At 40.5% G+C, this 23252-nt stretch overlaps 1 protein-coding gene across 1 annotated transcript; it reads right to left on the bottom strand.

Annotated features, from left to right (window-relative positions):
- Positions 1–657: 657 nt before the first annotated feature.
- Positions 658–14910, bottom strand: PLSCR1 (phospholipid scramblase 1). Its single transcript, XM_038146347.1, has 10 exons — positions 14759–14910; positions 13026–13099; positions 12369–12397; positions 11512–11580; positions 9819–9976; positions 8755–8797; positions 7469–7689; positions 6507–6668; positions 5316–5477; positions 658–4115 (listed from the first exon to the last, which is right to left on the bottom strand). Exons 3-10 carry the CDS (start codon positions 12373–12375, stop codon positions 4083–4085), a joined length of 855 nt encoding a protein of 284 aa, XP_038002275.1. The 5' UTR covers positions 12376–12397; positions 13026–13099; positions 14759–14910; the 3' UTR covers positions 658–4082.
- Positions 14911–23252: the final 8342 nt, after the last annotated feature.

Here is a 23252-nt window from a genome sequence, read left to right on the forward strand (position 1 = left end):
AACAAAAAGACCCAAGGAGACCTTTTTATGAACTTTGCAAATATGAACTAAAATGTTTTAAAAAGGCAAACTGTTATACTTTAACACTTTAAAACAATGCTCTCTTTTCCAATTGGCAAGGTTAATGGCAAAAACCCAATCTTGCTTATGACTAAAGTAATAAAACACTTTTTTTTAACACTTATAACTTTGTTTTCTGGAAAGTGGAATTAATTATGCTTTTCTATTGAGAAACATCATATGAATAATGGTTTTGTGTGCTATATGAACCCCAGGGTTTTGTTAAGCAACTGCATCTCCTCTGCAACTAGAGATGAAAAACTTACCAGGGTGGCACACGTGGAAAGGTCATTAACAGAGGCAGAGAAATCCATCTGCAAATCTCACTCTGTAAAGGGTTTTATGTAACAGCTCAATCTCACTGAGATGCTATTGAATAACAGGCAGCATGCTGGAAATCTTCTAATGCTTTACACAGCCTGGATTTATGGACAGGGGGTTAAATCATTGTATTGCTTATTGTCTGAAGGATTGAAGGATGAAGAGTGGAGAGTTCTGGGCTGGTGATTTATTAAATATGGATGCTGTTATGATTCTTTCAAAATGAAAAAAAAAAAAAAAGACAGCTCAAAGAATGATTTATTCTTCATTTAACAGAGTTTCAGAAATGAGCAAGTCTCCAGAAGTTCTTGAAAAATTTAAGGACTAACCATTTTTCAATTAAAAAGCAACAGAAAAAAAATGAGATGACAAAGGCAGTAAGATACTGTTTGGGTAACTAGAGAGTTAGCCCTGGACAGCTTTAGTTAGAACTTCCCATGCAATATTTTTACCTTCATGAGAGAGAGTGAACTGTTTCACAAGACAAAAGTTTATGAGCTGTGTAACCAGTGTCAGTTATCCAGTTCCCCAGATGATGGAAAGTTCCTCCAAGTCCAATGCTCTCTCTGTTGTTTTATGATCTGAGGTTGCAGAACTTCTTTCCAGTTCTTACCACAATTCTGGCAAATCTCAGATGCTTAGCTGCCACTTCTTACTCCTTAGCTGGATTCACTTATTCTCTCAGGTTATCTAAATTTTCACCTTATTTACTAATTTTGCTAAATACACGGTAAAGGAATGAACTGCAGCAATCTGACCATTGCAATCTGACCTTGAGCAACACAAAATCAAAAAATCTAAATGGGCAACAGCAAAACTTACACAACTTCAATGTTGGATTTCACTGTATTTGAGAAACCTGTGTGTAAGCACAGATATCTTTGCTTTGATTAGGCTTCACACAATTGTTACTGCTTGCAACTGAAATTTTACTTAAGATACAAGAATTCCTGCATTGTTTCCCTACACATCTTGATGTGAAGTTGATCATTCTTAATGATTGGCATTCTCCCATTCTTCCCTTACTGCCCTATAGAGATGTACATTAATTTTTCTATGTGATTTTGTATGCAAGGTTATTGGAACAATGCTGCTTCCAGGACGTAGGGTGAATAACTAAGAAAAAAAATTGAATGAAAAAAATTTAATTACTTGGAGGAATGAAACAGTCTCCTGGTTATGTCCTATTACGCCACCCTCCTAACACCTCACTTAAATTTTCATACCCTCCCCAGTTTATTGCCAGCAGATGAATTTATAATACAAGATCCTTTTCACCAAAGGCAAAGGTATCCCTGTTTTGTCTATTTGCAAAATACGATTCTTCAAACAGCCATGGACCTCAGTCTAATGCAAATTGTAAATTTAAATTCTATGCAGCACCTGCCATGGAAGTTAATAGGTATTTCCAAATACTCCCAAACAATGTTTATAAAAATATTTGAATAACTGCTGAAGTGCAGGGATCAAATATGCTTGAGCCTGGGACTTCAGAGCTACAGACAGAAATGAAGCTGTGTGTCACCCCTTGCAGGAAAAAGAACAATGATGGACTTAGCCACGTGAATCCCTAGAGGACAGGTCTGGTTTCTGATACATGTAGCTTCTACTCCTAACTCAAGTAACCAGAAACTTTTAGCAGATTTTAGCAAGATTGGATTTCTGGTATCTCATTAATAGATGGGCAATAAAGCACAAAATATTTTTTCATTTATAACTATTAAGTTATAATATTAAGTTAATTCCATAAGAATAGTGCTGATGAATCAAAAATGCACCTCCAGCAACTCCATATATAAGGAAATTTAGCAGCAGAAGCTAATTTAACAAGGAATAATAATATACAATTAAAGACTTTCAGAACAGTCTGGACTGTTGTCCCAAATTTGCACAATTATTCCAACATCAAAGAGAATCCAGGTACACAGCAGCAATGGCATTTCCCTTTTCTTTTGCTTTTTGACTGGCCAGAAGCAACCAATGAATTGAAAATACTGAACAGAAGGACTCTTCAGCAGGACTAGAATGCAACTGAAAATACTGGCAAGGACTTCCCCCCATAGTTGGATGCCCTGAACCATTCTGTGCATGTGCTTGTGTGCTGGGGTAAGAAATTGCAACTTATCCATTGCTTGGACATTTAAATAAAATATTTAAATAATTTAAATAAAGCTATAAATGCTAAGTCGACCAGCCATTTCACGTGTCTGCCTTTGAAGTGAAACTGTTCTGTTTATGCAGAACACTTGTTCTGTTTACTCTGTGCCCTCAAAACAACAGACAGACTCACAATCTGTGAAAACCGTGGACTAAATGAGGAGCAAAGAGGACTGGAGAAACTGAGAAGTAACTAACAGTTTTTTCCCTGCCTCAGGCCACACTCCTGCACACAGCAGTTACTAAAGGATTATTAAACAGAAGCAGGCACAGACTGTTTTGTTTCCTGTCACCTGTACACTGCTGTTGATGAACATGCAGCCTTAAGTTTCAGAACAGCCCAAATAAGAAAACTAGGTCATACTCAGGAAGAGTCACATTTGAGAAGATATTCAACACTAGATGAGGTGGGTTGACCTTGGTTGGGCGCCAGGTGCCCACCAAGCCACTCCATGCCTCCCCTTCCCAGAGGGACAGGGGAGATGAAATAAGACACAAAACAACTTGTAGGTTAAGACAAAGCATTTTACTAAAAGAAAAGCAAAAGTTTGTGTGTGCGTAAACAAAGTAAAAAAAAGATAAATTTTATTCTGTACTTCCCATGAGCAGGCAATGCCCAGCCACTTCCTGGGAAGCAGGGCTTCAGCATGGGAATGTGATTGCTTGGGAAGGCAAACACTGTAAAACTGAATGCAACACCTTCCTCCTCCTTTCCTTATCTTTGGTGTCTGAGTGGATGTCATATGGTGTGGAATGTCCCTTTGGTCAATTTGTGCCAGCTGGCCTGTCTGTGTCCCCTGCCAGGACCTTGCCCACCCCCAGCCTACTCAAGGCAGGTGGGATGATGTGGGATGCTGGAGAGACAGGGCTGCTGCTGGGCCAGCACTGCTCAGCTGCACCAAAACACTGCTGGGGTATCAGCAGTGCAAACACAGCTCTGTGAGGGCTGCTGGGGACAATGAGCTCCAGCTCACACAGACCCAGGACACCAGAGTGGTAACATTTTACACTCACTCCAGATAGTTCTGTTCAAATGCATTACTTTGCTCAGAATGTATATATTTGATAGATGGAAACAACTGAATGTGAAGACCTAGGCAAAACTACTAAAGAAGAATACCCAGGAAAACATCAGTCTCTCATTATTAGGCTTAAGTTATTATTAACATTGAATATAGAAGTAGTCCTCTTTTTTAGGAATCAAAGTATTATCATAGTAGTTATAAATAACTACTATAACTAGTTACTTTAAAATTACAAAGTTCTTGGGAAAAAAAAGTTTGCTATATATTTCTCTAAATGATGTTATTGATTTCTAGAGATAAGGAGTCCTTATTTGAATACTACAAATTATTTCACCATATTAAACAAATAATAGAAAAGACCCATAAAGCTTTTGGCTTACAGAAATGTAACTATAACACGTACATTTCTCATATTCTTATTGGAGGTCTGCAATTCATTGGAAACTTGGGAGATCCATCTTCTTCTTCCTTCCATAGAAAACATGTAAATTTCATTACCAAACTCCTGCTCGTTGATGCTTAATTACCTCTATACTCAAAAAACATGAAGTCCTAAGGGGACAAAAAAGAAAAGGCAAACAAACAAATAATTACAATTCTTAAATGTGGTTCCTAGTTCTGAGATTCCCTGGCTGCATTGCACCTGATGTACACCTTCCTCTAAGAAACCTGAAGGAGTGAGAAAAGGGAGAGGCACATTTGCCATGCCCTCACCACCTGGGTCTCTCAGAATGGGACATCCACAGAGACAGAAAGATAGTGAAAGACCAACATGGGAACTTTTAATTTATCACTAGCCAAAGCTACGCTTCCTTTTTCCTACTCAGGATTTCTGCCCTGACTTTGTTCAACTTGACTTATTCCCTCTCATTTTACCTCAGACTGGAGTCCATCACAATAATGGCTATCTTTAGTTTACTGGTGGGGGCCCCATTTCTGTGCCTGAAAGCCCTGGTTGGTCCCACTCACTAATGCTGCACTTGGTAGCACAGGAACACACACAGCTAAATAAAACCCTGTTCATGCTCAGGGCTGTCAGAGGTTGGAGAGATCTTTCCAAACTCAAGGTGCTTCACATGCCCTTTTCCTGCCCCTCAGCAGCCCAGCCAGCACAGAAGCAGTGCATGTTCTGAAATGGTACCTTGATGCAGAATTGGACTGTTAGGTGGAAACAGAAGTGTGTTCCACATTGTTTTCAAAGAAGACGGAGCTGCACTGCACTACTGACTATTGCTGAGAAGTGCTCTGACAAGTTCAATGAGCTTAGCCTCCACAGTAGCCCCTCCACTTGGAAATTACTGCTCTGAGAGCATTAACCCTGCTCAGTTCAGTGCTTCACATGCTTCCAAAGAGAGTTGAGAGGCAGTGGCTGCAGCATTCACTGTCCACCAGCCCAGCAGGCTGCGCAGGTTTTGGATGGGTCTCTTGGCTATCGCTAATCTGTATTTTTCTGGTTTCACCATCCATAAATTTGCTTTCCTCTGCTAACAAGTTTGTAAGAAGTCTTCCTTTTCCTTTTTTCAGTCCCACCAAATAGGAAACTCTTCTTAAATACAATTAGCACAGTATGTAGTCTAGAATAAGCTTATTGTCTAAAATAATTCTGTGTTGCCTTTTGTGGTCAGTTTTACACATAGAAGTTGACAAGCTGTCACCCGCTTGAAGGAGCTCAAAATTAACTCCTTTATCATCACAATTTAAACATGGAGATGAAAAAGTTAGTTTATGTTCATGTATTAGTGAATAACTTACAATCAGGAAGCAAGCACCAATCATGACAGCTTTCATTTTCACATCAAGGTCCATTGGGAATGAGATTCCAAAGTTGTCTGAATCTGTAAACATTTCCCGCACAAGACCAGTCCACTGCTTAGAAATCCTCCCAACAGGACAAGTCTCATCCAGAGACATCACCTATTGTTTAATATAAAATTTTAAAAAGCATCATCAAACTTGTCATTCATAACATTCCCAAATCCATTTTGGAATAGATCCATTTAAAAGCTTCAGACTGTTATTTTAATTAATACAGTTACTGAGTGCAAGGGTTTGTACCAAAAGGCAATCACATTATCAGAAAGTTGGTCTAAAGTATTAGAGGTGTGAACTTAATTCTGAATCTGACAGGGAAGTTCAATTCCTTGATGGTGCTGGGATACACACTCTGCTGGAAGTGGTGTCTTTCAGCCAAGACAGTGAATTACCTTCTCCTGCTATAAATCAGAAACCACTCAAGTGAAAATTAAACAAATTACATTCTTCTGTTCATAAGCAGAGGTTAGCCCTCCGGCAACATTATGTTTTTTAAAGTTAGAGCCAGGCTTCTGGGTCATGTGAAAGATTAGTTTCCAAAATAAAATTATGTAAATTTGCTGTAGTAACTATTTGCAACATTATTTTAAACATTAAATTGTAGCCTTGTATATTATTTTCTTAATGTCCACAAAAACAATGTTGCATTAACCAATACCATTTTAAAAGGAAAGTTGTAACTCTTCAGTCATTCAACTCTGTATTTCAAGTCTCAATTATCTGAACTTACTAGTTCATTGAATGATTATTAGATGATTAAATAAATGGTTGAAGGAAGTAATTATAATAAATACCTGATACAGCTGACTATATTTTTCTTAGAGCCTGACATAACAGATTCAAAAAGATTTTGCTGCTAAATATATCAATTAAGTGATTTGTGTGCAGCCACAGGGAATACTCAGTGATCACTGATGAGTGGCTTTAACATGTAATTTCTGGAAGTTTTTCTGGTTTATCTAGAGTAATTTAGGTATCTAGAGAAGTCATTTGATTATACCAGCATTAAAAGATGATGTAGAAATTACTTAATATATACAGTTCAATTGATAGGTAGTAAGCTGAGCAACAAACTAATACCAAACTACTATCTGAAAACAGACACATGCAAACAATTTTTACATTGCATACCTCAAAATGAATGTCCTCACAACACCGGCACACAAAACATGGGCCATTAATTTTCAGAATATCCTTTCTTTTCTCATCTTGAATGGTAAACTTTGGCAGGCAGATATGCCAGTTCTGGACAACATAACCAACTGTTGTTCCTGGAGGCGCCTGGACTTCCAGCTTCACAGGGAAGAGAAAACCTCCAAGTGAATGGTCATGCTTTCATATGCTAGTGAGACAAAACCCACAGCAGCACACAAATGAAAAACAACCTATTTCTCTACAACAATCTGGCCTTACAAAGCATTTTGTTGTGAGTTTTTTCAGAAGACCACTCATATTGCAGACCTCTTATTCAGCTTTTGCCTTCAAGAAAACAGTAAGAGACTCCTCAGGCTCTGGAGCACACAAAATATGCATCTACAATATAAAGACCAAAGTCCAGTGAAAGAAAGGCAGTGAATATCCCAAAAGCATTCAGTGAAGGCATTACAGGGTGCAGCTACTACACATGCCTCAGCAGGAGCTCTGAGTAGGCTTAGATTTAGAGCTTCAGAAGCTGTATCATTCCAGAATTATGTTAACATTTAAAAACCTAATGATCTCCTACGTTGAATGCCACTATAGCCTTCAGAGATGTAAAATGAAAACTCTAGCTGTTATTTTATGGAAGCTGTTGCCTTACTCTTCCATTCCAAGTCCATCCCCAGTGCAGAGTTGAGCACCAGACACGAGTTTCCCGACATGCTGCTCAATCAGATTTTTCATTACCACAATCAGAACTGCCCAGTGAGTCCAAGTGCTGCAGCACACTTCCTTCTTTCCAGACCACACACAAATCCCACAGATCTCTCTTCCCACACCTTACTGGGAAACGCTGACTCATTTCACCTCACCTCCTGATTCAAGACAAGGCCACTTTAAAGCTGCACAGGAGGTGCCTGTCCAGGAGAAGGAAGGCAGTGAGAGGCAGAACTCACCTCCTGCAGGCAGCAGGGGCAGCAGCAGGCGTCACAGCGGAGAGGTCTCTGCAGCGTTATCACCTCACGGCCCAGGTTGTCAACAATCCTCATGGTGAAGGGCCGGGATGGCCCACAGCAGTTCCTGGTCAGGCAGTCAGTGTCCTCTGCTGCAAAGTACACCCTCTGCCCCAAGGCGTTCTTCAGCTCGTATTTGTTGTTTTCTTCAAAGCCAGTCACGACTGAAAAATGAGGAAAAACCTGCTAAATTCCTAGGAGTGTCTGGTCAGACAATCCCTGCTCTTTGGGAAGGCAAAGCCTCTCTCAAAGTCTGTCAGAGGCAGCTCCTGGCAAAGGGAAATGGTGGAAAGGATCCTCAAGCAGCAAAGCCTGATGGAGAAGTTCAACGGAAGAAGCCACCACGAGCAAAGGCATGTGGAAAGAGACTGAGATTCCCATCTGTCCCCAGTGTCCCCCCTGGCCACAGGCACCTGAATAAGCAGTGCCACTGCCAATAACACAGCTGGGAAGGTTCTCAGGGGAGAATTGAATGGATAAGAGTCAAAGAGAGTTGTGAATTTTGGGGGTGAAGCCAGAAAAGGGCACAAATACGTTCAGAATAAGAAAGCCACGAAAAACCCTCTCAGTCAAGATTTACAGCAGCACACATCAAAAGCAACAAGAGCCAGGACAGAAAATTTAATTAATTTCTATAACGAATGAGAGCACCCTTATAAGTTTTAGAAAGAACCAGAAAGAAAAATGCAGCAGCAACGTTAGGGGTTTTCTGGGATGTATGGTCCATTTTATTCCTTCTATTTGAAAGACAGTGGTAATATAACTGGGATATTATTAAAGCACAGAATGAGGGGAGCAGAAGGAAAGCCATTCAGTTTGCTGAAACAGCAGGATTGACTGTAAAAGGGATCAAAGCCAAATGCCAATCCATGGAATTAGGTGGGATATGACAAGACAGAAAACAAGATCTTTAAGTAAGGGAGTGGATATCATTGTTAACAAGTAACATTGGAATTGCGTGACTTCATCTATAACTAGCTATACATCAACTATAGCATTTATAACCAAGATTATTCAGTTGCATTGCAGTGAATCTTCTGAGATATGGAACCTGCTGAAAATCAACTTCCATCCTATTTTTCCTTCCTCTCCTCTACTTCTTCAGGACTTCTGCAAGAATTGAGACATGTAATACAAGACAAAGATGGTAATCACCTTAAAAACAGTGTCAAAGAAAGCCTGAACTTCACTGTTCTTGGGATTATTAAATTTAAATGCTTTGTACTTACTCTCGAGAAGTTCAAGTTGCTGATGAATTAATATCTGGTCAATCTGGTCATGGTTGAAAAATTAAACAGAAAACAGTTAACAAGCTGCAATTAAGAAAAACTGTAGTTTTAAGAAGTTCTGCTGTTTCACTTTAGAATAAAAATGTTTGGATCAATACACTGTGCAGAGGCAGATTATGTCCCAGTTAAGCTATGGAATAGCTCACTCCCCTCCTAGGCCTCTCCTCTGCCAGGTTAGCAGAAGAGTGTTCCAGAGCACTGCAGCTGATGGGGGGAGCTGAACCCAAACTGGTCTGGTGACAAGCACACAGGGCTAACACACCTGTGCTCCCTTCAGGACTCAGAGCATGAGAGAGCTCTGACAACACGTCTGAGAGTCCACACAGACAAAAGCAGGAAATTGGGATATTTTGGAGTAGAAGCTCAGCTACTGCTCAGCTCTAAGGAAAATTCAGGGAGAAATCAGCCTCTCCTCACCAGAGCTTTTTTTTTGCCTTTTTTTTTTTTTTAAGCATTGCAGAACTGGCAACAATACCTCAGTATTAATCTTTCCAGTGCTGAGATGAACTGTATTTTACGGTACAAAGACATATTCAGTAGTGTGGAAACAATTCTTATTTTGCTATTAGCATTCTCTATGCTGTGAAGTCTGACTGGCAGCTCTACTAACAATATTAAGAGGTGTGAAGAAAGCATCATATAGAAAATTAAGTGCTTCTAATGTGCTAGAGTTGCCCATATTATGGTATTTATTCTATACACCTTTCCATAGGACATTACATCTCCCAAAGAGTAATTTCAAAAATGTGAAGGATGTATGCCAGCCCTCTGTCTCTCATCCTTTAGCACCCTACTTGGCAGGAAGGTACTGCATGAACAAGTGCTACATCTCTAACAGGTATTTCTGCATTCAGACAATACAAAAGGCCTCATTTAGCAGCCCACAAGCAGCAGCCCATGCAACTGCAACATAGCCAGATGCTTTATTTAGCTATTTCAGGGATGCAGGCTGCTTCCCAGAGCAGAATGCCTCATCTCTGGGGACAGAGGAAGGGTGCAGGTACCTGTGTGAGGTACTCCAGTCCAGGAGGGCAGTTGGGAATAGAAGGGGGGATAGGCATCCAGACTGCCCCATCCATGGTGGGCTGGCTCTGGATAGGTGGAGCAACGAATCCTCCTGGGAACCCCATGGGCTGTGCCTGGAATCCATAGTTCCCTGCACCTGTGACATTTAGCATGGTAGGAAAGATACAGTTATGAAAGTTAAATATTGGAAAATAATTGCCCTGTCCATCTTCAAAAGAGTAGTTTATTCACTATTTGGAACTATGGAGATCCTTATACCTTATTTATTTCACTTATGAATACAATAACTCTCATGAAGGGAGTTACACTGCTGTGGGAGGTTCTGATGCCTCACAAAAAAACAAACCAAATAAATTAAAAAGAAATGCCTCATTCTTGAATACAGAAGAAATTTCATTCACATAGAGACAGTCAATTCAAAAACCAGAAATAAATAAATGAATGTTATTTCTAAGTAGAGAAGAAAGAATACTTTAAATTACATGAAAAGCATTGGCATTTATATGCTGTCAGTTGAGAAAATGAGGAATTTTAAGACAAAGTCTTCTGGAACTATACCTTCTACTTTTGTGAAAGGGAATGTCCTTTTAGCAAAGTTCATCTACAGTTTTCAAACCAGATGACTTGTAGACCTTCAGCCCACACCAGCTCAGCACCAAATTTCACATTACATTAAAACACATGGACCCGCGCACGTGAAAGATCAGGCTGTGGCCATAAGCAGGCCAGCACCTCGGCTGATGTAAGGGGGCCACATCACCCACCCCAGAAAAGAATCCTCCCTTGGGAATTCAAATTCACTTCTATGGCTGAGCACAGGCTTTGCAAACCAACTACCTGCTGCTATTGTGGGCAAGTGTGTGCACATACAATTACTCAAAATAACAATGCTCCTGTGACTTCCATGGCACAAGCAGTGAGTGCTTGTTCCCTGCTACAGCCAACTGCACTTACAGACCTCAGAGTGCCTTGTCCCAGGATGCACAAGCTTTAACTTATGAATAGCACAGTAACTTTGGCCAAACATTTTGCTTTTTACCTCTGACTTATGCTCTGAGCCTGATTGTTAGATATTTATTGTGATTTGGTTCTCCAGAAAGAAATCATTGCCAGAATGAGAGAAGCTGTTCAGGAGTGCTGCATGTTGAAGTGGAGCAGAAAAGGAGACAGAAGAGGAGAGAGCAAGTGAGGGAAAGTGTAAGGTATAACCACCTGCAAAGTACAGCAACAGAGTATGAAATAGGAACTGAATACATGCAGAACTGCAAGAGGAAAACAATTCTTTCTTCACTTCTGTATTTCTAGAGGAAAATAAAGTGAAATACTGAAGTAACATGATAATTTAAAAGTCTGATTATCAGTAAGAATTTGCTGCACATTAATTTCAATCAGTAACACCCAGCAAACCTCCCTAGCAAAGTCCCCACAATGACCACCGAGGAACACCTGACATTTTTAACTCCTACCACTGTTGGTACTGCTCGGCACATACTAATACGTAGAACCACAAAGGAAAAAAATGACTTTTCAGCAAAACAGAAATTAAAAGAAACTCTATAAAATTAATAGCAGAAAGGTAAGTTTGAGGTGATCACCCTTTAACAACCTCATATTCCCCATGCCTATTTCCTAATGGTCTCACAGATCTCTAACAAAGCCACCCACACTTACCTTGGTAAGCCCCGGGGACCTGCTGAGGGGAGTCATAGGGCATTCCAGGTGCTGTGGCAGGTGGAGGTCCTGGAAGAATGAAAATACACTCTGAGTATGGATCATTGAAAGATCCCCAGCCCTGACTCCTTTTCCAGAGTACACATAGAACACGAGGCAGCTGTTTTCTGTATAGCAAAAATACACATCAAGATCGTATTTATGAGCATTGCATGCATCAACAAAACTTAGTGGAGTTCTGGGCCTTAAAGCACAGAAAAAAGACAGGTACTGCACAGGATATCATCAAGATGTCACAGAATCACAGAATTTTTTAGCTTGGAAGGGACCTCCTGAGATCATCTAATCCAAGCCCTGCTCATGCAGGGTCAGCTCACTCTGCCTGGAGCAAAGATGCCTTTGTTCATTGATATTTAGAAAGAGGCTTGAATTCAAAGCATTGCCAGGAACTGACAGGCTGTCCTCCAGTACAGAACATAGCAGTGAGCCATTCCCCTCTGTGTAAAACCTTTTTCCCCAACTTCTTCAAGTTCAGACTACAGTAATGCCTCACCAGCAGATGGAGGGTGTTATGGATTTAAAAACATTTACCAGATTCAGTTTGTAGGCACAAATAACTTGACTTTCAAGATTACTACATTATTTATTATTTTTGCTTAACTTCAGAAATCAAGATCTGAAAATGTAAACTCTACACTTTGTAAAATATTCCATTTTAAAATTTAAATAATTTCAGGTTAAAACATTCATACATATTTCATATAATTAGAAGGTAAGCTAATAGCTAAGTTAATATTGCCTGAATGTGCTGTCTTTGATGTTAACAAAAGTTGGCATTTCGGTTATATTTTACTCACCTTGCATTGTCGTAGATCTGCTTGTAGTTCTGCAAAAGAACATTTTTTTCTCATTATTTTTTAAATATATAATTTCACATAAGAGCTATACAGAGTTCTCTATTATTGATAAAAGATATTTGCCTCTCTAAACTGTATGGAAAAGCCAAATTACAAACACAAGCAAAAATAAATATCTCAGCTTCCTTCTAGGCTATGTCTCAACTCCTACTTAAATCTGAGTTTTCTATGCCTACAGTCATGCTTTGAGTATCCTGAAATCATCCCCAACTCAGAAAAGCTTTGGGATGTGCACGACTTCACTGTGCAGCCATTCAGAAATATACTGTAATTCATATGAACAATTTACTGCAGTAATTTAAGGGCGGCTGGCTCAGTGTATTGATGTTGACCACAAAACCTGCTCAGGTGAACCCTGGAGCAGCCATTCTGCCACCTTCTCAGTTCTTTAAGCTATTCCATTCCTCTAGTGGTACTACTAAATAACACATCCAGTATTTGCCTTCACAAGATAACAAAGTGTGGTTACCAAAGGGAATAAAAAACCCAAAAACCAACCAAACAACACAGCCTACAGAAAAAAAAAAATCCACAAAACAATCTAACCCAAAACAAAACAAAATAAAATAAAACCACACACAAAAAAATTCCACTTACTGATACCAGCGTAAACCGTGAGAGTTCTCTCTTTCTCTGGGGTAAGGACTGAAGCAAGGCACCAGCAGCGACTGCTATTACAGACAGATGATCCAAGACAGTCAGAAGATCCAAACATGGAATTGTAAAAAAGAATGGTACAGGCACTTATTTTTAATAGGATTGAAAGCTTTAAAATAAAAAATAAATCTAGCTGTTCTCTAAAAATAATCCAATTCAAGTTAAACCATGAATATAATTTGTCTGTTATGATTCTTCTAACTACTTCATTTCAATGAAAATGGTTGGTCAAAGCGGAGAAGTGAAACTGAAAGCAATTCCTTCCTGTTTTTCATTCTCTGAGTAAAAGCAGCTCTCACAGGGCGATGTCTGATGCTTCTGGAATGTTATGCAGATTCAGTTGATCTTAAACCATTCCTTTTTAATATACTTTTTCTTCTACTTTACTAACTCTTCTTTACTAACAAAACCACTGTCCTGTTACACATACTTTAATTGGGTTCTGGTCATAGGGTAGATTGGATTGTAGTCACTGTATGAATGTAGGAATATCACAAATTGTAGAAGAATAAAACTAGCAAAAGATCAGCTTATGCTGTGAGGTGTTCCAGGTACATGAACTTCAATGAAATACTGAGAATTAAAACTAAACCCCTTGGTAAAGGGAGAGTAGAGACAGAATCACATTATGTATTTAAAAGAAAGGCTTTGTAGTCGTCCAAAATCTTTCATTGTCCCTAAAACCACACACACCAGCCACTGTACAATCTAGGATTTCGAAAAGGTTGATATGCTCTGTAGTAGGAAGCAATAAAGATTTTACAAAGCTCAGCCCCTATATCGTCCCTAGATCCTTTTTTATGAATGTCCATGTTTCTTTTCGGTCACTTTCTCATTTTCAGAACTACATAAAACAGCTACATGTCCCTTAGCCCGACACATGTCGCTAGATATGCTGCAAATAATTCAGACATGTCATAATTATGTTAACTATAGGGCTTCTGCTCTTTATCAGAAAAACAGAATACTAGCATGACAAGTAGATTCATTTCTTCTCCAGCTCACTAAAATGTTGCAAAGAGCACATTAGTGTAATGTAATCTCCCAAGCACAAACATGCTTAGTTACACAACAAGCCAAGCCGTTTCCAAGATTTCTAAGCTGCAATATTCAAAACACAGGAAGCTGAATAGCCAGGAGGCATGCAATAGTTTTCCTTTTGAGGCTTTTTTTTTTTTTTTACGTTGCATTACATTAGACTGTTCAGCCCCTGGATTTGAACCCTGACCCCTGGAGAAACAGTATGCTTAAAAATCATCTCATCGATCTAATTAAATGAGTTGGTCTCATCCAATATTAACAAAATATTATTCAGAGAAGGAGTTAATCTCTTGTTCTGTTCTGATGCAGTAGGACACCCTGTCCCTCCCCTGGGAGCTGGGAGCGGCAGCCCCAGGCGGGCACAGCCCGGTCACCGCCCGGGGCTCAGGCTCGCACATCCCCGGGCACGGGACCGCGGCTGCCGGCACCAAGCCACTGCCGCCTCGTCCCGAGGGGGCTCTCCGGGACAGCCCGGACTCCCCTTAACGCAGTCCTTGCCAGCCAGATCCTCCTCTAAAGGGATAAATTCTAATCCAACCCGCACTGCCCGGCCGGACAAACGCGGGGCTCCTCGGCGGGCTCCTGCCCCAGGTGCCCCACTGCCCATCCCTGCGAGGAAAGCCCCGGGGTACCTGACAGGAGCGCCCGCAAGGAACCCCGCTCGGTAAGGACGCTCCGGTGTCCCCGTGTCCCGCTGTCCCCGTGTCCCGCTGTCCCCGTGCCCGTCCCGTGCCGCTCGGGACCTCCCAGCGCTGCGGGGCGGGGAGCGAGGGCAGGGCTGGGCTCCGGGCAGGAAACTGCTGCCAGCCCTGCCCAGAAACGCCGCTATTTCAGCAGCTTCGCTAGTCGTGACATTTACTTTTTCCATCTCTATCGGCAACAATGCCGATTCAGGCCTTTTTAAAATTAATTCATTAATTAACTTCTGCCTTTTAGTCAGAGGACATCAGGTTACATGAAGGTGATAACACCCAGTTCTGTGTCCACCCTGAAAAGAGAGCAAATGTATCGGAACAATTTTACCTTGCTTATAAGGCAGGACTTCAGGAGAGAAAATGTATTTATGTGGACTTCATAGTTACAGGAAGAAGAACGTACAATACTGAATTGTTTGGGAAACAAAGGACTTGGAGAAAGTTGCCTCATGCCCTGATTAACAGCTCTGATGAACAGATCTTCTACATCCTCTTTTGTACATTCATGTTCAAAGATTGGAGCTGCTGGTGTCCATGCATGCCAAAGGAAAGTTTCTTCAAAGAAAACTGTATTTCATATAAACCACATAAATCTGATCACAGTAATCGGTGCATGCATAAAACCCAAGACTGGGGATTCAATGTTGCAGGTCACCTTGTACATACTCTGTAGTCTTTGTCTTCTACCTTCCAAAATAAGGTCTCCATTTCAATATTGAACTTTCCATAAACAATATCAAACAAACAAACAAACAAAACAAAACAAAAAAAAAAAAAACAACCAAACCCCAAACTATTGTTCTAGCCCTGCACTGGATTTCACCTAAAGATCGGATTTGACATGGATTTGGGGATTTTATTCTGCTTTTTTCCTCAGGTACTGAAGAATCTAATCTAAAGCTGACTAGCATTTTCCCACACATCTGCACTGAGTCCACTAAGAGGATTATTAGCAGACACCAAGAAATAGGTTTTAAACATCTCTTAAGAAATAGGTACAGAATTATTTTGACATGGTTGGGAAATTAGAAATACATGGTAGCTTTTGATACTACCCTTTTTTTACAGGAATATAGCATAGTTATATTTAGCTTGGTTCAGTCTTATACACTGAAATTCAAATTGTATTGCCGTGCAAACAGGACTTTTTGACATAGAGATGAACACTATTTCTTAGATGATAATATCATTGTCCTACCAGAGAGAACAAAGACAGCAGCAAATCTCTTCCTTTCACATGTCTACAAGTAGGGAAAAAACTTATTCACCTGCAGTGGCAGAAAAAAAAGATGCCATGATTCACAAATTACAAAGTAATTTATCACTCCTTCCCAGATCAAATAATGTCTTTTCTTATTTAGCTAGAATCATTGATGTAACTGACAGTCAGTGCTTTTCTGTTAGATCAGGGGGTTGAAATGGTCAGTACCTCTTACTTTTGTCCAGTGTGCAGATTTAATCACCAGGGGAATGCCTAAAAGATTAAGAAAGAAAGTTGGAATAGTTTCAGGAGAAATAAGAAAATGACCATGCTCCTAGTAATTTAGTCTTTTAGGTTTAAGCATGTTTACCTTAAAAGAAACATTCTTTGTAGATTCTTGACCCAAATTTCTAGGATTTCTATGTCACATATGGTCTGGATATTTCTACTGTTTTAAGTTCTGATGCTCCTGATGTTGGCTCCTGATCTGATCCTGTGGTGCCCAACACCAGAAGTGGGACCAGTTCCTCCACCCGCTTCTCGTGCAGAGGTCTCCAGTAACCTGGAGCTGGGTTGATGAAAGCAGCTCTCATCTTTCTTGCTAACATCCCCTCACCAGCTTCTTTTCTCTCAGTGCTCAGGCAGGACATCTGTGTGAGGGGACACAGAAGGAAGTTCACTCAGGGCTGTGCACGAGAGCAAACAGCCTTTGTGCAGCTCAAACTCTGTTTCACCTCATTTAACCTCAGGCATGGCATTGTTTGCACTGCTAAAGGAAATAAAAGTGGTTACCAGGGGTTTGTCTTCTGTGCCTGTGGTCACAATCCTACAGAAGACTCCCTTCTCCGGTGTTTATAATCTGGAAAGCAAACCTGGAACAGCAACAGACATGGGAGATGAAGAGAAAGATAAGCTGAGAGTAGTTGTCTTTATAAAAAGGACATAAGATGTGAGGTTTGAGGCACAAACTCGAGGGGGCTACCAGGAAATAAATTAAAAGAAAGAACAAAAGAAAAAGAAGAAATAGAGGAGAAAGAAAGAGGGAACAAAGAAAAAGAAGATTCCTCTCAGTGACAGACCAGGAAAAGCTCCTGAGGTGCACTGGCTGGAGCACCAGCCATGGGGTGCAATTTTTTTTTCTGCTGTTTGCCATCCTTCACTTGTGCACATTTTGGGAAAACCCTTAATTGTAACAAACAATGATAAGTCCTTTATCTTAGCTTACAGTGCTTAGGCCTGTACTCATGTGTGCTAGTGGTTATCTTAGCTTTAGAAAGTGTGGGCCTCAGCAATGCTGCTGGAAGGTGATTCAAATATGCAGAAGAATTGGCAGGAACATTTAGCATGTCTGTATGAGTTGGGGAAATGTAATGTGTCTGAATCAGTTACATAGATTTAAACTCATCTGTTCTCCAGCTGTGGTGCGGGGTTAGGCAGAGAGATCCCCCTCATGCCCTGTGCTGAAAATAAAAGTGATTTCACTTTCTGATGATGAAATTACAGCATTAGTTTTATTCCAAACTTTTGATGACAAAGTGATAATGACCTGATACAATTTTCACAATATTTAGAACTTGCTTGGAAAATTGATTTTAAAATACTGCCTCCAACCTAATTATTCACATTTAAGGAATCTTCTCCAGAACCAGTAAGTTATTTTCCTTTTTCCATTTATTGTACATGTTACATCCAAACTAGTAGTGGTTTTGAAAGCAGGTAGGAAAATAATGTAATGTTCAATAGACAAAATCTACATTTTAACACTGCATGATGAGTCTAGCACGAGCACACCACAGTGTGACAGACATGATGTACACGCAGTAAAAGGCAGTTTAAATCCAAGCATATAATAAAGTACATAAATTGCTATTCTTGGTATTAGTATTACTATTACTATTAGCATTTCTTTGATGTGGAACTGGGGAAGTGCATTCCATCCTGCTAACATTTGATAGGCATCTGACATCCCCTGAATCTCAGTGTTGCTCTCCTTTTTGTCTCGGTAGTTAAGCCTTCGCTAATTTAATAAAATATGCATTCATGAAGCCAGAAAAAGCAGCTGACACATCATCTCTGTATTAAAGACTTGTAATTGTGAAATTATAAACAGGCCTGTTCACTTACTTGATTTCATTTAACAATGTCAAGTCAGTCATCAAGCCTGCAGTCTAACAAATGAGGGTTGGGTTTTTCTTGGAGAGGGAAACTGGGTGAAAATGGGTATAGTGTTGGAATGTCTTAGTTAATTCAGCATCCAGATAGCATCAGTGGACAGTTATGAGTTCCAAGCCACATAAAATAGCATCCCTTATATTTTTATGTATCCTGGGGAGCAACATGTCCCCCTGTGCTGTCACTAACAATTGTAATAATCACTCACAGAGGAAAAGCAATTCCTGCAGAGAGCTGTCAGCCATCACCCTCAGTCCTTCCTCAAGACACTCCAACACAAGGGGAAAACAACAACTGAACAACAGTGGAAGCAATACCGCGCACTTGGTTTTGCTACTAAATGTTTTTGTGCCGCAGCAATTCCTTTCTCAGACTGAGAAGGGAGCTAAATAAAGTTTTACTGCTGCCAGTCATGCAAGGTTTTGAATGTCAGCGCTGCAGATGAACCGGCATAAGCTGCTTTGCAGTCAGAAAATGGGATACTGGGAGGGAAAGAGCAACTCGACATAAAGAAATAGGCCATTACAGTTTACAGCATTTAGGATTAACTGTGGTACCAACAGTTTAAAATGCAGCTTGTGTAAATCCTGTTTTCTGCTAAAGGGCTGTTGCTACTGCAAATAGGTACTTACAGGGAACATCTTCCTAGGCATGATTTTGTTCCTAAAAAGTATAAATAATACCAGCCTAATTAATGAAATACACCAAAAAATCAAGTCAGGACAATCCCATCCTGGGATTGTATCCAGCTCTGTATGTCAAAGCTGGCACTCTGAATTCCCAGGCTGCTTAGGGTTGTGGTTTTGGGGGAGAAGGGAAGCCAAGTTCTTTCATTTAAGCACTGTTGCAGGTGAAACTGAATCATACAGCAGCAGTGATGTGTTAGTGGTCCTTGAACTCTCCCTCCCTCTGTCCCTCCAATGCCTTTTCTCACAAGCACACACCATGTGTGGGGTGGGATTCACTGGCCAAGCTGCTCTAGAGCCAACACTGCTGCACCACTGTGGAACTGGAATCGTAGAAAGCAGTCATGTCAGGACACCACCGGCCTTGAGCTGACACTCCCCTTCGAAAATGAACATAAAACAAGGAAGCCTGTAAGCAGCAGCCCTCTGCCATGGTGCACAGGGTACTCTGGCTCAAGGGCAGGAGTCCCTCTGCTCCCTTTGCCCATCCTCTGGAGCCCCTGCTCGCCAGTCACACCCCTCTGAGCACAGCAAAGAATGAAATGCAGCACCCAGCACAAGCACTTTTATCAAGAGGACAAATAGAGCAATGCTGATACACAGAGCCAGGCTGAGGGGAGGATGTTCTTAAAACCAGTGAAGTCCAAGTTAATGTATTTCATAACAGACTCATCTGATAAAAATGTACTGGGACCTTAAGGCTTCTGTTAATTAAGAAGATAATTAAAAAGTTGTAAATGTAGGACCAGTAGATCTGTAAAAGTTTATGAGGTGAATTTACAGCTCAATTAAGAATGAAAATTGAGGAAGCCCAGCACAAGGCACTGCTTCTTACACAGACAGCTGGGGGATTTCAGGAGGTTTGGAAGCTGGAGAGAACGTAGGAAAAGGAAAATGGAAAATATTTACTTCAGATATAAATCCTGTTCACTATTAAGAATTAGTCACCCATGTCAGGTACTGTAAACTCTTTCCTCACACTGATTACCTGGGATGTGGAATAATCACACATGAAGAAATTGCTCATCAAGGCAGTGGGCCCCATGCTCAGGCCAGAGCCATTTCCCAGAAATCCTGAGCACAGCTTTCAGGATTTCACATTTAGTCCTATTATTTCCTAAATCAAGTTTGCCAGATTTGTTACTCCCAGCCCAGAAGGTTTTTCTCCCTGGTTGCTGTATCATGCAGTATTATAAATTGTATTTGCCATCCAATCTCTGATTCAATTCTTTAGTGTAATTGAGCTGCTGGTTGTTACTGATCAGGTTGTTACAGATGCCCTCTCCTCTCTTCTCCTCTCCCTTTAACCATGTCTCTGCTGGCAAGGCAGCAGCAGGATGCATCCAGACTGCCTGTGCTGATGGGAGGGAACTCCTGCCCAGGCTGGCACCTCCCTTCCAGCTGTGACAGCTGTGCTGTGTGCTGCCAGAGGACAGCGTGCCACGGACACACACACACCTCCAGCAAGCTCTGCCCAGATGCTCCTGCACTGCTGCAGGACCCACGGTCCCCCTGATTCTGAGATGTCCCACACCCTGCACTTGCAGCTCCTGCCAGCTGGATGGGATAAGGTGGCCTACAAAGTCTAGGCAGGCAGGCTCTGCAAGTTTCTGGAAGCAGTATGTTCCTGAAGCAGGTTTTCAAAATTGAAGTCTTTTCCACACTGATATTTACAATTATTCTATATGGTTCTTTTTCAGTGGTCTTTCCCAGAATTTCAGAGCATGTGATTTCTGCCCAATTAGATCTATATTAGCATTAACCAGCATTCTCTATGGCTTTACAACAAATGTTTTACACCATTTCTAGTTAGTCTCTCTGAACTAACAATAAAAAATACTTGCTGTCAGAGCTGTCTACAATTGCACTGGACTTATCTGACAGAAGGCCTTATGACCTGATCCAAACCCTAACATTTGTTTTATCAGGCTTTCATTAAAACCTTGTGGTTTTAATGCTTCACTGAGGTGCTGGAACTCTAAACCCTGCTACATCAACCATGACTGCAGTTAAGATGAAATATTTGCTTTATAAATTAGACGCTGAACGAAGCTATTTAAAAAATTTACTTTCTGGGACATCACGGGAAAAGAGAGGAATCTGAGACTTAATTTTTTTTTTACTACCTCTACAATGATATATCTGCTTCAGGAATGGCTTCTATTTCAGTTTATTATAATGGTTTTAGATTAAAAATTCACCAAGAAAGCTAATACATATTTGTAGTAATAAATACATGTCATGCTAAGTACATCAATGCTGCATGAGGCATTTTGCATCTCTGCAGATTTTCTTAAACATTTTTTCTCTCTTAATCATCTCTTATCAGTTATACTCCTGAAGTACAAGATAAAAGAACATTTTAGCTTGAACAGATCAGCAATGCAGTAAAGAATTATGACTTCATCAAGCAGGATCACCAAGCTTATTTTTAGCAAAGATCCATAATTCTTTTCCACTGAGAATGTATTTGTAAAGACTGTATTAGGCTTCACTTCTGATTGAAAACATTAATTTACTCTTAGAAATATCTTATTCTCCTTGTGCCCTCCTCCACCCCCTGCTAATTTTTGTTCCCATACTCTTTCCTTAGCTCATGTCACTGATTTGATTTTGCAGGGATTTCTTTCCATCAGACTTCTCCTCCTCCCAAGCTCCACAATCATTTACCCTTCCCATTTGACGGGGCCAAGGGTCTTACCCAGGGTGGTGACAGTTCAGCTAAAACCTCGTGTTCAATGAAACCACTCAAACACAGTCCTGGCAGGAGAGAACTGCAAAAGACCACAAGAGTCAGGATAAACCATTTTATGGGGCTGTTTCAAATGAGTGTGTTAGTTGGGTCATGCATGTATCTTTTTTTATGCCCCAGCCATAAAACCACACCTCTTTATGACAACAGCAGGTTGTATGGAAGTCCAAAGCATAAACTTATTGGAGGAGGTAAGTTCACCTGTTGATAAAACACAAATCTTGAACAGAACAGCTGGTCCCACTGGTTCCAATCACTGCAGCTAAAAGCAAACAGTTTCACCTTACAGAAGTTTTTGTGGATCACATGCACGTGCTTTATTTAGGTGCCACACCTGCAGGCACAGATGATCTTGGCATATCAATTGCTGTTTCTGTGCCCTTATTGAACAAAGTATTTGCCAAAGACACACCTGCCTGTTTGCACATGGGCTTCTCGCACAGCCCTGCCTAGATTTAGTGTCTCTTGTCCTTATTTTATTGCCCTGAAGCTTTCACATCATCTCCTCCCTCACTGTTTGCCTTTATTGAGCAAAAACCTGTTAACCTTCTTCCTCAGTGGCAAGGACAGAACCACCACACACTATGTGTTTGTAACAGTGTAAGAACTGGTATCACAGTGCAAGAATTTGGTATCACAATGATGAATACTGAATGAGCAAACACAGCAGAAAAAAGAAATTTAATGACCCATCTTACAGATCAGCAAGAGGAAAAAAATCTCTTTGATCTTCTATTAGGCTCAATTAGGAAAGGGAAGTGATCAAACTGTGGGACTGCATTGACTTTGCAAGAGCAATATCCACCATGTCAAGGAGGGTAAAATGCACTGTACACCCTAATTCATGGTGGCATTTCACTTTCTGTGAGTTTTTATTTCATTTTTTATCAGGCCCTCAAGAGTCTGAAAGTGGTAAAACCAGAGATAAAACTCTTCCTAATAGGGAACCATTTAATTAATTAATTTACCAAATTGTTCATTTAAGTAATGACCCACTTGTCCTGGCCTCTGCTAAACTTCTTTTTAGCTCAACTGTTGCATTTTCAGAGCATTGAAGTGATGCTGTTCTCATATGGTAGGCTTACTTAAGTAAAAACATTTCAGAATCAAATATTTAAAACTGTTCCAAACTCTAAGGACTTTCAAGTGAACACAGTTCTTGGTTTAAATACTAATATTTTTAAAGGTCCTTTGAATTTCAAACCATAACATTTGTAAATTAGTCTTATTTTCAAGGGTTCCAAGTGCAGTGTTTCTGACCCAGTCCTGGGCAATGCCAAAGGCTAAAAAATGCACCTGTTGTGGGTGTTTACCCAGGTGCTCTGAGCCTTAATCTACAATTATTTGGAACTAGAGATCGGAGAGAAGATTAAATAAACAAATTCTACAATGATTTGGTTTGGAATGGACTTAAAACTCATCTTGTTCCAATCCCCTGCCATGGGCAGGGACGCCTTCCACTATCTCAGGTTGCTCAGCGCCCCATCCAGTTTGGCCTTGGACACTTCCACTGATGAGGCAGCCGCAGTTTCTCTGGGCCACCTGTGACAGGGTCTTACCATCCTCACAATAAAGAATTTCTTCCTTGTATCTAATTTAGACCTGCTCTTTTTCCATTTA

This window comes from Motacilla alba, chromosome 9 (genome assembly GCF_015832195.1).
Source record: "Motacilla alba alba isolate MOTALB_02 chromosome 9, Motacilla_alba_V1.0_pri, whole genome shotgun sequence".
Taxonomy (NCBI): domain Eukaryota; kingdom Metazoa; phylum Chordata; class Aves; order Passeriformes; family Motacillidae; genus Motacilla; species Motacilla alba.

Coding starts and splice junctions, on each gene's coding strand:
- PLSCR1 (XM_038146347.1), bottom strand. Junction 6,669..7,468: donor GCCCCTGCTGCCTGCAGGAG/GTGAGTTCTGCC, acceptor TTCCCTGTGAAG/CTGGAAGTCCAGGCGCCTCC. Junction 5,478..6,506: donor GTGAGGACATTCATTTTGAG/GTATGCAATGTA, acceptor ATTAAACAATAG/GTGATGTCTCTGGATGAGAC.